We start from the raw sequence: 13,094 nt of genomic DNA, 5'->3' as shown, positions 1-13,094 counted from the left end.
GGGTAGGGACGATGGGAGTGAAATCAAGGAATCCAGGAACAATCTTTTTATCCCTCACTACAACCATCCCTTGTTGCTAGGGCAAAAGAAACTTTCTAAATATGCTGCAGTGTGTGGTTTTAAAGTTTCCTTTACAGATTCTTTTATTCCATGCTCTTGAAAAGCAAAATGAAACAGTAGCATAGACAATTTCAAACTATTCCAGTACAACAAATAAAAAATATTTTCACAATTCTAGGGATGGAAAATAAGCTACTTAACATTTTGGGGGCAGGTTCCATTCAATTCCATGTTTAATCTTGACCACAATGTCAGGCGGTAGCTGTCACGACCCTCCTCCCCCCATGTTCACAGAGGAGAAAACAGAGCTTTTGAAAGATTAATGAATCACTTAAGGTCACAGAGCACGTGAGTGGCAGAATGAGCTCTGTTACAATACTCGTCTCAGGGACTGTATCAGTGTCCGAGGGCTGCCATAACACAGCACTACAAACTGAGCGGCTTAAGCAACAGAAACTTATCGTTTCACTCAGTTCTGGAGGCTAGAAGCCTGAAATCAAGACATCGCCAGGGCCAAGCTCCCTTTTACACATTTAGGGTAGACTCCTTCTCCGCCTCTTCTAGCTTCTGCTCTTGGCTGCAATTCTCGGCATTCTTTGGCTCATAGATGCATCACTCTAATCATCTACCCCCATTGTCACAGGGCTGTCTACTCCCTGTGTGTCTCTGACTCTCTGTTTTCTCTTCTTGTGGGGACACTTGCCATATTGGATTAGGGCCCACCCTAATCAAGCATGACCTCTTCTTCAGTTGATTACATCTGCAAAGACCCTATGTGCAGACTGGAGGGTCTGCAAATATCTTTTTGGGGGACACAATTCAACCAATAGCAGGGACCAAGTCTACACTCTAGTACCTCCTGCCCACAGCACCAGCACGCATTAGTGCCATGTCTGTGTCGTGGCTGGTTTCATATGTCTTTCCATGACAGTGGAAGACAAACTCCTTCTGCCTTTAGGCAAATCTACATCCAAACTATTCAAGGCAGGTGAACTCATGTCCTGCTATCAAGGTGCCACCTTCTCACCTGGAATCTCATCAGTCATTGAGAGCATCTCTGAAGTTATTTATTCTTCTAGCTCAGGTTCTGCTCTTGAATTAAAACACATTCAAGCACTTTGTAAAGTTAAGAGCGCTAGACAAATGTGGAATAAATGGGATTCACTTTCCCAGAGCCTCTGATTTAGGGCCAGATCAAACATCCCTTTCGAAGAAGGGGGAGATGTGATACTATCTTAATATGTTCTTGGTATAAACGACTTATTGCCTTTGCAGTCCAGTTAGATCGAGCACCAAAAGCAAATTACCAATGCATCATTTCTTGACCGAATCCCAGTTCCTTTTTTAATTTCTGGAGTTGTTTCCGAAAGCAGCCAGGATGCTACCGAAGCCAGTAATCAAAAGGCTATCAAGCCATCCTGTCAGCTGGTAGTTTTCAGGCCAAGGCATTTGGCTCAGCAAATTGGAGGAGAAAGCAGAGCAAGAGCCCTGGGTGACAGCCAGGGTGCCCCACTGACTTCACACGAGAAGACACACACACAAAGGATTTATGCCTCTCTAAAGACATCGTCCCAGAGCCCTCAAATTCACCTTCCAGTGTGATGCGGAGCAAGATGCTATTGGGAGGTGCATTCGGAACAGGAGAACAACCTCTCAGGCTGTGTTGCTGACGCGGCCTTGTAGAATTAGAAGCCTGTCAAGGTGAACGACGCCTCCCACCTGCTGCCATGTCCCTGTCTCAACGAGCTGACTGAGGGCCCACAGAGACAGCTGGGACTGGGGCGCACGGCCCCACCTGTGCTGCAATCATATGCAAAATGGCAGGGGCCCCCAACCAGTGTCCAGCTGCACCTTCCATGGCAAGCACCCGATGGCCCTCGCAGCTGACGGCAGCAGGAGGCTGTCCTTCCCGCAGCCTTACATGGTACACGGGGCTGAGAAAAGTTAAGACAGGCGTGAAAATCCCTGTGTTATTCAGCTCTGCCAAGTTCCTCCCACACTGATTCCTCCCCATGCCTTCCTCCTCCTCCTCCTCCTTCCTTCCTCGATATCTTTCTCTCCTTTCCAAATGCCCTGAACTTCGATTTATTAACAGCTTTGTTTCTTAAAAATAGGCTAAAAATTATCAAACTAAAGAGGCATTGTCTGATACAGTAGCCACTAGCTGTATGGGACTGTTTAAATTCTTTAAGATTAAATAAAGTTAAAAATCCAGTTCCTCAGAGGCTCTAGGCACATGCCAAGTGCTCAATGGCCACATGTGGCTGGAGGCTGTCACAGTGCACAGCAGATACAGAACATGTCCATCATCAGCGTCTGTTGGACAGCTCTGGTCCAAAGGATGTGAAGAAAACTGTCTCCCCTCCTTCCTCTGTCCCCAGTCCCTTCCTGGCGGGGCGGGGACTCTGCTGCCAGGCTCCGCTGTATCCTTGCAGAGATCCTTTATATGCCCAAACAAATATGTGGATGTTAAACTCTTTTGTTAAAACAAATGAAAAAAAACCATACACACTGATTTGTGTCATGCTTGTTTCACTTAATGAAACTTGGGAGTCACAATGTAAGTGTACAAATGGTACTTCATTCTTCTGAGTGGCTGCATGGCGATCCACTGTCACCAGGCCAACGTCACCACCCCCACTCTCCTGTCACACCCTGCGTGGCCCTGCTCCCTTCCCTCTCACTCTGCTCTCCCAGTCTCCACAGCCTCAAACCCTTTCCTGACTGTTCCTTTCCCCTTCTTGCCCTAATAAAAACATAGCTGTCCCCCAGGGAAGCTTCTCTCCTCACCTCTGAAGTAGAGGTAGCTCTCTCTCATCTCAGAGCCTCATCTTCCTGGTGGCCACTGCAAACCACTTCTGCAGCATCCTGCCAATCCCTGGCCTCACACATGTCCCTGACCTTTCATCCCACTCTAGCTCAGCCACCCTCTCCCAGCCTAAGTCTATACCAATAACTGAAACACCCCCTGCTCTCAGATTAGCACCCCACACCAATAATTGTTCAACTAATCAAAACTTTTAGTCCATGGTGGCTATTCATTACTCTTGCCACTCTCCCTCCATCCCTCCATGCCCAGCTTGCATATTCTCGTCTATGCTTAGAATCCCTTGCTTGAAAACATACTTGACTCCCTTGTCCCTCCTTCTATCATAAAAAACTTATCTGGTGAAAGTCCTATCCGTGCGTAAACCTGATGGTCTACCTTCTCCATACCTCTATTCCCCACCACTAATCAAATTTTGAGTTAAAAAAAAAAAAATAACTAGTTGGTAGGATTATAAAATGGTGCAAACACTATGGAAAATAGTATAGAGGTTCCTTAAAAAATATAAAGAAGAATTGTCATACGACCCAGCAATCCCACTTCTGGGTATATACTGAAAAGAATTGGAAGCAGAGTCTTAAAGAGACATTTGCATACCCATGTTCATAGTGGCATTATTCACAACAGTTAAGAGGTAAAAGCAACCTAAATGTCCATTGGTGGATGAATGAATAAATGATATGTGGCATATACATACAACGGAATATTATTCAGCCTTTAAAAAGAAAGAAATTGTGTTACACACTACAAGATGAATGAGCCTTGAAGACACTATGCTAAGTGAAATAAGCCAGTCACAAAAAAGACAAACACGGTATGATTCCATTTATATGAGGTATCTGAAGTAGTCAAATTCATAGGAACAGAAGGTAGAATGGTAGGTGCCAGGGGCTAGGGGGAAGGGAAGATGGGGAGTTGTTCAATCGGCACAGAGTTTCAGTTCTGCAAGATGAAAAACTTCTGGAGATCTGTTTCACAATAATGTAAACATACTTAACACTACTGAACTGTACACTTAGTTAACAAATTTTATGTATTTTTTATCAAAATAAAAAATGCAAAAAAAAAAAACTATTGGGGCTACACTCTGCAGTGGTGCTGAAGCCATCTCTCTCCTCCTCTGAGCATCACACTCCTTCACAGCCACAGTGAGGACACACAGCCATTGGGTGGCTGAGGAAGGTTTCGACTCTCTTTGCATTGGCAATTCCAAGCCAATATTCATTCTGAGGCTTTGGGTCCAATTCAAAAAAAATAAAAAGAGTTAACTAAGGGCCAGTTGGATATTTCCAAATTCCCTCTAATATTATTCTACAACAACTAACTGAAAGCCAATAGCCTTTGTGGCTATGCCCCTCATAACTTATTTATGTTCATTAATATGCAAGCATCAGCTTCTCAGCTGGCAGTGATTTTTATCAATTTTAAATTTACATGGGGTGAGCCAGAAATCAAAACTTCAAACCAAAGCCAACAATATAGAGGATTGTGAGTATCATTTTAATCCCTAGATTAGGAATCTCCAAGTGAATTGATTGCCATCATCACATGAACAATTACCTAGGAATTACCAAAGCAAGCCCTCTGTGAGTTTTTGGCTTTTGCATAATAATATATGCTTTTTAAAAAATGGTACCTGTTTAGGGATCTTTAAAAACAGTGAAACCAAAAACATTTCTTGTCATCGATTTTCATCTTGGAAAACCTCCAGGCCACCTGGCAAATTTTCACACAGATCCAAACATTAAAGAGAAGCCACAATAATTTGTGGCTTTGTGACTAATATGTATGAAATGCATTTCGGTAGAAAGGAAATCAGATAAAAAAAAGCAAATTAGAAGAAAGAAATTGGGAAACTCTGAACGCAATTCCTTCTGGAATTGCAAATCAAATTTTGTATTATTAACTCTAAAACAAGAAAGAAAATGCAGAGGAAGAGCTTTCTCCTTGGACGGCGCTGCCCAAGAAAAACAGAATGCGAGCCACATGCTCAATTTTGCATTTCTAGATGCCACATTAGAAAAGCAAACATACATTTAAAAAATTAATTTTAATAGTTTAACCCAATATTTCCAGAATATTCTGATATCAACATTAATCAATATCTTAAAAATTATCAATAAAATGCTTACTTTTATTCTTACTAAGTCTTTGGAATCTGGTGTGTATACTTATAACACATCCCAGGTCAGACAAGCCACATATTAATGCTAAAATATTGCACTAGTGGCAACCGTATTGACAGTGCAACTATAGAACCAACAATTACATGTTCTTCTGGTAAGACAGTGGCTGGATCTTGAAATGTGAGCATATCTCTACATGACACTCTCTGGACTGTTCTCATTGAATTCCTCAAATACTTAGAACTGCTTGGTTGGATGCATTAGCTGCTCCTTCAGCTAGACCAGTGTTAACTCAATTTCAATCACCATGGTATAGGTTGAGTATCCTCTATCCAAAATGCTTGGGACCAGAAGTGTTTCAGATTTCAGATTTTTGGGGATTTTAGAACATCTGCATACACATATGTGGAATTTTCTACTGTGACATCATGTTGGTGATCAAAAAGTTTTGAATTCTGGTGCATTTCGGATTTTCAGATTAAGGATGCTCAACCTGTAACATCATCTGAAATTTTTAAAAAATCTGCTTACAGCTATGCTATTGTTTTCTTAATTTTTTCAACCACAAATTAACTCACTTTTAAAAATTAACTTTATCCTAAATTATATCATCTGTGATATCCCAAGTTTGATACTTTGTTAAAAGAGTTAATGCACATTAAAATAAATATTTAACATTTAAAAGAAGTTTTTCTGTGGACTAACTAAAGCCAATAATGGAGTGAAATAAAATTTGCTGTCATTACTAAATAAGTTATGGTGTCAACTTTCAAAAGGTTTCCACCATTTGGCACATTCAAACTCAGACACATTGTCTGTATCCCTTGGCCCCAAAGAGATATCTCAACATTAGCATGTTTGAGTATGGCTTAACATCCCATTCAAGAGACTCTTCTATGCTCCCAACTTCCACCTTTGCTCCTCCTTTGCTCCTCACTCACCAGCCCCCTCCCCCCCCAAAAAAAAAAAAAAAAAAAAAGAATATCTTCTATTCTATCTGGGCACCACCACAAACCACACAAAGGGGAATTTACTCATTTGTAGTCAACTGTCCAAAAGCTGCGGAGTCAGGGTAAAACTCTTGCCCTGATATACACACAAGCGTATGTATACATATACACATGTATAAACACACATGTCTAGATACACAGAGATGAGTTAATATATGTATATGCGTACGTGTGTGTGTGTGTGTGTGTGTGTATGTATATTCATCACAGTAATCCTGTGATTGGTTGGTTTCTTGCTTTTCCAGATACGGAAATGAGGCATAGAGCAGTTAGCTTCCCACTGTCACAGAGCTAGTAAGTAGTGATATTCAAAGCCAAGGAGAAATATGAGGTGGAAGTTGGAAAAGACATACGTTTTATGGTTGCAAACACAAGTCCCTAAAAGTCCAAATCTTCACCCATGGGATGTGGAAGCTGGGTGAGCAACATCGTCCAGCACACAAAGGGATGGAAGGCAAGCAGAGTGACTCGGGGTGCCCATGAGATGTCCCTGTGAATTACAGTGGGGAGCTCATCTCGCTTAGAAGGAAGGAAAAACAACACAAAAATCCAAGAGAACATGGGCTCCACGAGCAAAAGGAGAGAGAATGGATGGATGGACAGACGGACAGAAGGACAGATGATAAGCAAACAAATATTTGCCCTGACTCAAGAGCAGAGAACAGAGAGAACTGTAAAGGTACAGCCTCTCTCCAACCATCCCAGGAGGGGCCTATCACGTGGCTGACATCACACCAGCTGCTCTCAGAGGCAACCTGGGGACCTTAGTCTCATCACTGGGACACAAGCTGCAAGGTGAGCTGTGCTTAGAGTCTAATTATGTGGCCTTCATTTGCAAGGGTTCTGCAGTCTGGAAAAAGATAAGAATCCACTTACATGTACTCCCTATGGGCAGAGTGTACAGCGGCCGCATTGCTGTAACGCCACAGGACAATCGCCGATGACAGGACATCAAGAATGGCATCAAACTAGGAGAAGAAGAAACAGTATTAGTGGTTTTCCAGAGTTAATAGGGCATGACTGTGAAGACACAGGGCAACTGTGCTGTGACTCAGAATATCTGAACGAGTGACCTCAGAGCAAACAGGCGCCCTATTGTTGCAACACAGCCACTGAGAGCCCTCACGGTGGAGCCTGCGGAGTGTGGAGCCCGGGGTACCCAATGGGCCGGCCTGGTGGCAGCACTACATCCCTCCTAACACCTTGTGTTGCTCCCCTGCTCCCACGACCTGAGAAACCGCACTCTGTTGCGTGGTGGGCTCTGCTCCCAGGGCCCCCGGCTCCCAGCACTCTGGAGACATGGGGCGGGTCTGGGGGGATACACTGTTCCGAAATACCTGGAATTGGTTTCCCCATGACAGGCAAGATAATTGTAGCACTTTCCTGCATATCCTAAGTAGAAGATTCGGGGTAAGAATTCTGTGTTTCTGGCTCTCAATGGCATCGTTCTACCTGGGGTCCAGGGATAAGGGTGGGGGCCACCCAGGGGCTGCAGGAAGTCTGCCAACACTTGGAAATTGTACACAAAGTTCAATGCTTTGGTTTGAATGAGAGCGAGCGCCTCTCGTAGCAAGCTAGAGAGAATGAGGGAGAAAATGTACGTATGTGTTTGTGTGTTTCTAGGGTGGCGTGTGAACACGTGGCGTGTCTGGTGCCTTTTTCTGGACAGTCCACATCTTTCATACGATTCTGAAAAGCATCCCCCGTGCCCCGCAAACATCAAGACGTCCTCACAACAAAGGGCAGAAGTGGGTTTGGGAACAGGTCCGGGACACCCTAAAGCTACCGCAGGAGGGGTGTTGAGGGGCGCTCTCTGAGTCATCGCACCATGCCACTTCTCCACTGCAAAGTCACAAACACTGGCAATCTCTTGAAGGGGTGCGGGAAACTTCACCCAGTTTTTCAACACGCCCAGCCTGTGAAGCAGAGAGCTGATTTCTCTAAGCAACTCCCCTCGGGAGGCAGGCTGAGAAGCCAGGTCACCTCTAAGGGGGCTACAGACTGATTTATCTCAGCACGAGTTGCCCAATCTTAACTCCCAGCACGTCTGCCCACACCAGCAAACGCCTCACTCCAGTGCGTGCCAGGCCTACGCACAACCTGCAAGGGCAAAAGGGGCCAGACTCCCAACACATCCTCTCACCCGACCACACTGCGGGAAATGCGGTCCCCCAATTTGTGCTTGAGAATGACACGGTCTCCTTGCCGTTTAATTCTATTAAATTGTAATTTTGTCATAGAAGTAGTTTCCATAGAAGGCACATTCCTTATGCTAAATTCTCATATGCTAAGCACCCTCTCATTTGAGGGCTCAGGAAAAACGTGCAAAACTTCATGAAAGTACATTTTCAGGTTACTTACTGCAAACCCAAAAGCAGAGGCGCTGTACCTCATAACGGAGACAGCTAAAAAGAAAGAAAATATTATTCAGAATATTTTAAAACGTCTCTCATTCGTGAGTATATTAATACATTTGACATGGCCTTTTAAACATCAGTGGAAAAATTCCAAGAGAATAAAAGTAAAAATTAACTGTACTTGTAAAATCTAAGAATTAAAAAAAGTGAAGCATGAACTCAAAAGCTTCCCCGCCTCCACCTGCAACAACTTCCTCTCCAGCGTCTTTTGAAGCACCCAAGGGCCAACTTCAGAATAAAATTGCTTAAGCAGTTGTCAATCAAATGACTTCCGAGACTTTGAGAATTCAGCAACCGGGAACAGAGAATCAGGAACTACATCAAATTTTTCAAAGTGAAACTATGAAACCACCCTGACTGTTCCCATAATAAGGTAATTAGTGGTGGTGTCTAAGGCACACACCATTGCTGCCATGGTTGAAAAAATCTTTTGCCCACCAGAGTTTAAAATCTAATGTAGACACCATACAGCTGTTTAGAAAAATAACAAATGATCTTAAACAATAGATATCTACAAATGTAGATGCCATGATTATAACTAAGGCATATTTTACAAACTCTATATGGCAAAAGAAAGATATATTTTATTCATATTTAAAAATTTGGGGCAAGTCAGTTGGGCAGCATTTTGCCTAATTCTATGCTGTCCCAAAGCAGCTACAAAGACTGTTCTCAATTGATGTAATAAAGGCAGATCTCCAGATGAAAGTCATATTTAACAAGCAAGTGCACTCCCTCCAGCAAAGACTGAAACCCCACCCCACGGGTCAGCAGAGCTTTGAAGCGGCTTGCGCCCGGGCCCAGGTGCTGCAAGTGCTCATTCATGGAGCACGAGCCGCGTGGGCGAGAGGCGCAGAGGTCCACACCTACGTGGACTTCCATTCAGCTCATCACAACGTCCCTTTTCTAGGACCCACTCGCTGTCCTGTCCACAAGGCCCAGAAACAGACCCTGGGCAGCCATGCTGTGCTGTAACCTCTAAGGAGGTCACCTGCCCCAATGTACACCAAACATAGTTCATTTTCTGTGATTTAGGAATTGAGATTGAAAGAGTCTAGCTGGTCAATTTCTGTGGTTAGAACTGAAATTCGTAAATACTGGAGCTGTCATCAGCCCTCATTGGCTATGAAGACCAAGGAGCAGAAGGCAGGTACGGGGTACACACAGCACTAGGGGGAGAGAGACACACTGGCTTCTTGTTCCCATGTCCTTCCTGAAACTCAGCCACATTCTGCTCCTCGGGCTGCGTGAAGCAGATACAATCCGTTAAATCCCTGACCACCTGTTTCTGACACAAGTTGCTCCAGGTGCTCCTGTTGCTACTCTTACTGGCACAGGGAGGGGACAGAGCCAGCTGTGCACAGTGACGAGCTACAGCTTTCATGGGCCACATAGGTGTGGCAGCGTAAAGGGACACTGGATTTTCTCAAAGAACATCAACTCACAGGCCACCCTGACACGTGCAAAAAGGGGCAGCTGACCCTGGCAGGGCTGCTCTGGAAACCAGGATGTCCTGCAAAACACTGAGCTGGCTCACAGTAAGCACTCAGTACCTAAGCCTAACAGAATTCCAGAGAAACAAGTCAAAGAGGGTATCTGTGTTTTTGTTTTTCGTTTTTTTTTTTTTTTTTTTTTTTCCTTACAACCTGTTTTTAGAATACCTGAGCTGGGTTTTTTGGGGTTTTTTTTTTTTTTTTGGTTTTTTTTTTTTTTGTGGGTTGCTTCTTTATCAGCAGTGGAAAACTTCTAACTCCTAACACCTTGCATAATGTTCAATATCTACAACAGACCAAAGAAGAACTGCCTGCTGGAGCTCCCACTCCGTCTCCACCTGCACTCTCTGGCCTGGGCACCCTGGAGCAGGCACGGCTAGAACAGCGCTCCCCTCCCCTCGCCAGCATGAAGACCACCTATTTTACAAGCAGTAAACCATCACTTCAAAACGTTTTCACCTGAGCCATTTGGTAATGCCAGACATTTACACAGTGGGCTACAGACTTCAAGAGGGGCAGACACCCACTTGATTCTACTGAGAACCCCGAGGAGCCTTGTTTCGGGGATCTGGAATCCAACAATGGAGATGGCCCCGGAATGGTGGGGTTTCCCCGACTCCACCGGAGTCCAGTGTCTATGATTTCAAACACTCCAGGGATTGTACTGGAAAATTCTGCTTGTGTGAGTTAAGCCTGCCCAGCGGATGGATAACCTAGAGCATAAGTGGAATATTAATATTGTTCTGTCCCCCGTGCACCAAGGAAAATGCGAGCAAGACAGGTCCAGATTAACCTCGAGTCCTTCAGAGAGATGAATAATTTACTTATAAATTGGTTCCATCTAATTTTCTTGATGAGATGGAGAGAGGGAAATGCCAAAAATTGCACGGGGCCTCGAGAGTACTCTGAAGGGCCCTCCACATGGCCTTGGCCCTGGCAGCTGCCTTCTGTGGCCAACTCCTGGGCTCTTGCTACTAAATTACAGCAAAAATAGTCATTAGCACAGGACCCAAATGGAAGAGTTCAGATGGCCTTTTAGAAATTTCTGAAGTAACTTCATTTTCTTTGTCCCATAACTCACCATAACACATCCTAATTCGGAGATAAGAACAAACTCAATAGAAAGGGTCAGTCTGGTTTAGACAGCGCCTGCTCCCATGGAGAGACAGAGCAAACTGGTGTTTTCATCAGGACGTTTTCAACTTCCTTTGGGCTAAAGATGAGGCCCACCTGGGGACAGCATCCTGGGCTAGGATGACCGCCCCAGGCAGAGATTCCACGGTAGGGACCGAGGGACTGTGGAGCTCCACACACATGTGGCTGAGTGCAGTGGAAAACCTACCACAGGGCCAAAAAGTCTGGTGTTGCCTTTAAGAAAGGTGCTAGATCCAACAGTGGACCACAGACAATTATGCTGCAGACCAGCCATGTACATCAAGGGATGGGCAACCAGGCAGCTGTGCAGAGAAGCTGTCCCATGAAGGCTGCGCTTGGTCCCACCTCTTACTCCCCCATGGCGAGAGTGGAAATGCACTGCCATGTGATCAGGCTGCACTTACACGTCCAAAAATGCATGCTTAGGATGCAACTGGCTTCTCTCTCTGTCCCTGCTGGCTTTTTGTTTTTTTTATTAAGACACAGAGTCCTTAAAAAGTTCATACGGAAAATGAAGATGTGTTGTTTGAGGTCTGCCCAGCACCCATTCCCCATCTTGGTAAAAGTACCCCATTTTCCCCTGGGGAACAGCCCCTGCCCTATCCTCAGGCTGAGTGATTTGGGTGGGATGACATCCCTATGCTAGTACATCCTATTATTGTCCCATGTCTAAAGTTAATGATTCAAAGACGGCACGATTCAATTTGAGTCAATGAGAACCTGTCCAAAGTTTTTTGCTGAAAATACTGGGAAGGAGATATCTTCCTAAAAGGGGATTTTAGAGCTAGTAGGATGAAAACAGATTTATAGGTAGTGATTTTGACATAAATGGATAGACACTGCCTCAGAATAAAGCCAGCACAAGAAGAAAGTAGATATTAAAGATAAGAGACCCTGATCAAACCCCTGATAACATAGACTGAACCTCTGGAATAGGCCCTTTGTCTGAAATCTTTCCCTCCACTCCGCAAATACATTAGCCAATAATTTCCTTTAATTTGCTTAAGCCAGTTTGAGTTTCTATCACTTGCAGCCCCATCTGAGTCTTAATACAATATACCTTGACCCAGTAATCCCATGTCCAAGAATTTCTCTAAATGTCTAAGAAATGAAAAAACACCTTTTAAAAGGTTTATAATAGGTTCGTGTGATTTATAATAGCAAAATAATAGATGCAGTCTAAATGCGCAGAAGCAGGGCAACGATTAAAGTATGGTCTACTCAAAGAACAGGCTATATGCAGCTATTTTAAAATGTTTACAATGTTCACTGTTGCTTAATGCTTATATTAGCATATTAGATAGAATAATTTTTTTTTGAGATAGCATCTCCACCTGTCACCCAGGCTGGAGTGCAAGTGGTGCCATCATAGCTCACTATAATCTTGAACTTCTGGGTTCAAACAATCCTCCCACCTCAGCCTCCTGAGTAGCTGGGACTACAGGTGTGCATCACCACGCCCAGCTAATTTGTTTGTTTTTTGTAGAGAGAGATCTTACTATGTTGCCCAGGCTGGTCTCAAACTCTCGGACTTAAGCAATCTTCTCACCTCAGCCTCCCAAAGTTCTGGGATTACAGGCGTGAGCCACTGAGCCCAGCCAGAACAGTAATACTGATAATCAACAGATAGGAGGCATGTTGGGTGCCATGGGAAAGGATCAGTCTGGGATGGGGGAGTTCTAGCTAGTGTGGGTGCAAACCGAATGGGAAGTCAGAAGATGCTCCATTGAGATCAGGTGACACTTGAGCAATGACTTGAAGGAGGGGAGGGAGTAAGCCATGCTGTTACCTGGAGGAAGAACCTTCCAGATCATGGGAAGTGTCGGTGCAAAGACCCTGAGGTGGAGCATCTGGTATGTTTGAGGCCATTTAGGATAAAGTCAAAAGGGATCAGGAGGAGAACTATGTGAAATAATTAGGGCAAGACACAAAATGATGTATGTAATATGACTAGCTTTACAGTACAATCGTGTTTAAAAAATACATGTAAAAACACTAGGAAAAAA

General features: G+C 44.2%; 1 protein-coding gene across 1 annotated transcript in view; it reads right to left on the bottom strand.

Moving 5' to 3' along the window:
* TMEM163 (transmembrane protein 163) overlaps positions 1–13,094 on the bottom strand; it is a 222,584-nt gene that overhangs the window by 84,617 nt on the left and 124,873 nt on the right. Inside the window, exons 3-4 of the mRNA XM_069473310.1 lie at positions 8,385–8,428; positions 6,900–6,991 (exon numbers count right to left, since the gene is read on the bottom strand). Coding sequence (XP_069329411.1) covers positions 6,900–6,991; positions 8,385–8,428 — 136 coding nt within the window. The remainder of the gene's footprint in view (positions 1–6,899; positions 6,992–8,384; positions 8,429–13,094) is intronic.

The sequence above is a fragment of the Eulemur rufifrons genome, chromosome 1 (assembly GCF_041146395.1).
Source record: "Eulemur rufifrons isolate Redbay chromosome 1, OSU_ERuf_1, whole genome shotgun sequence".
Classification (NCBI taxonomy): Eukaryota; Metazoa; Chordata; class Mammalia; order Primates; family Lemuridae; genus Eulemur; species Eulemur rufifrons.
The sequence above is the reverse complement of the archived record's forward strand: the minus strand, read 5'-3'. Positions and strand labels throughout refer to the sequence as shown.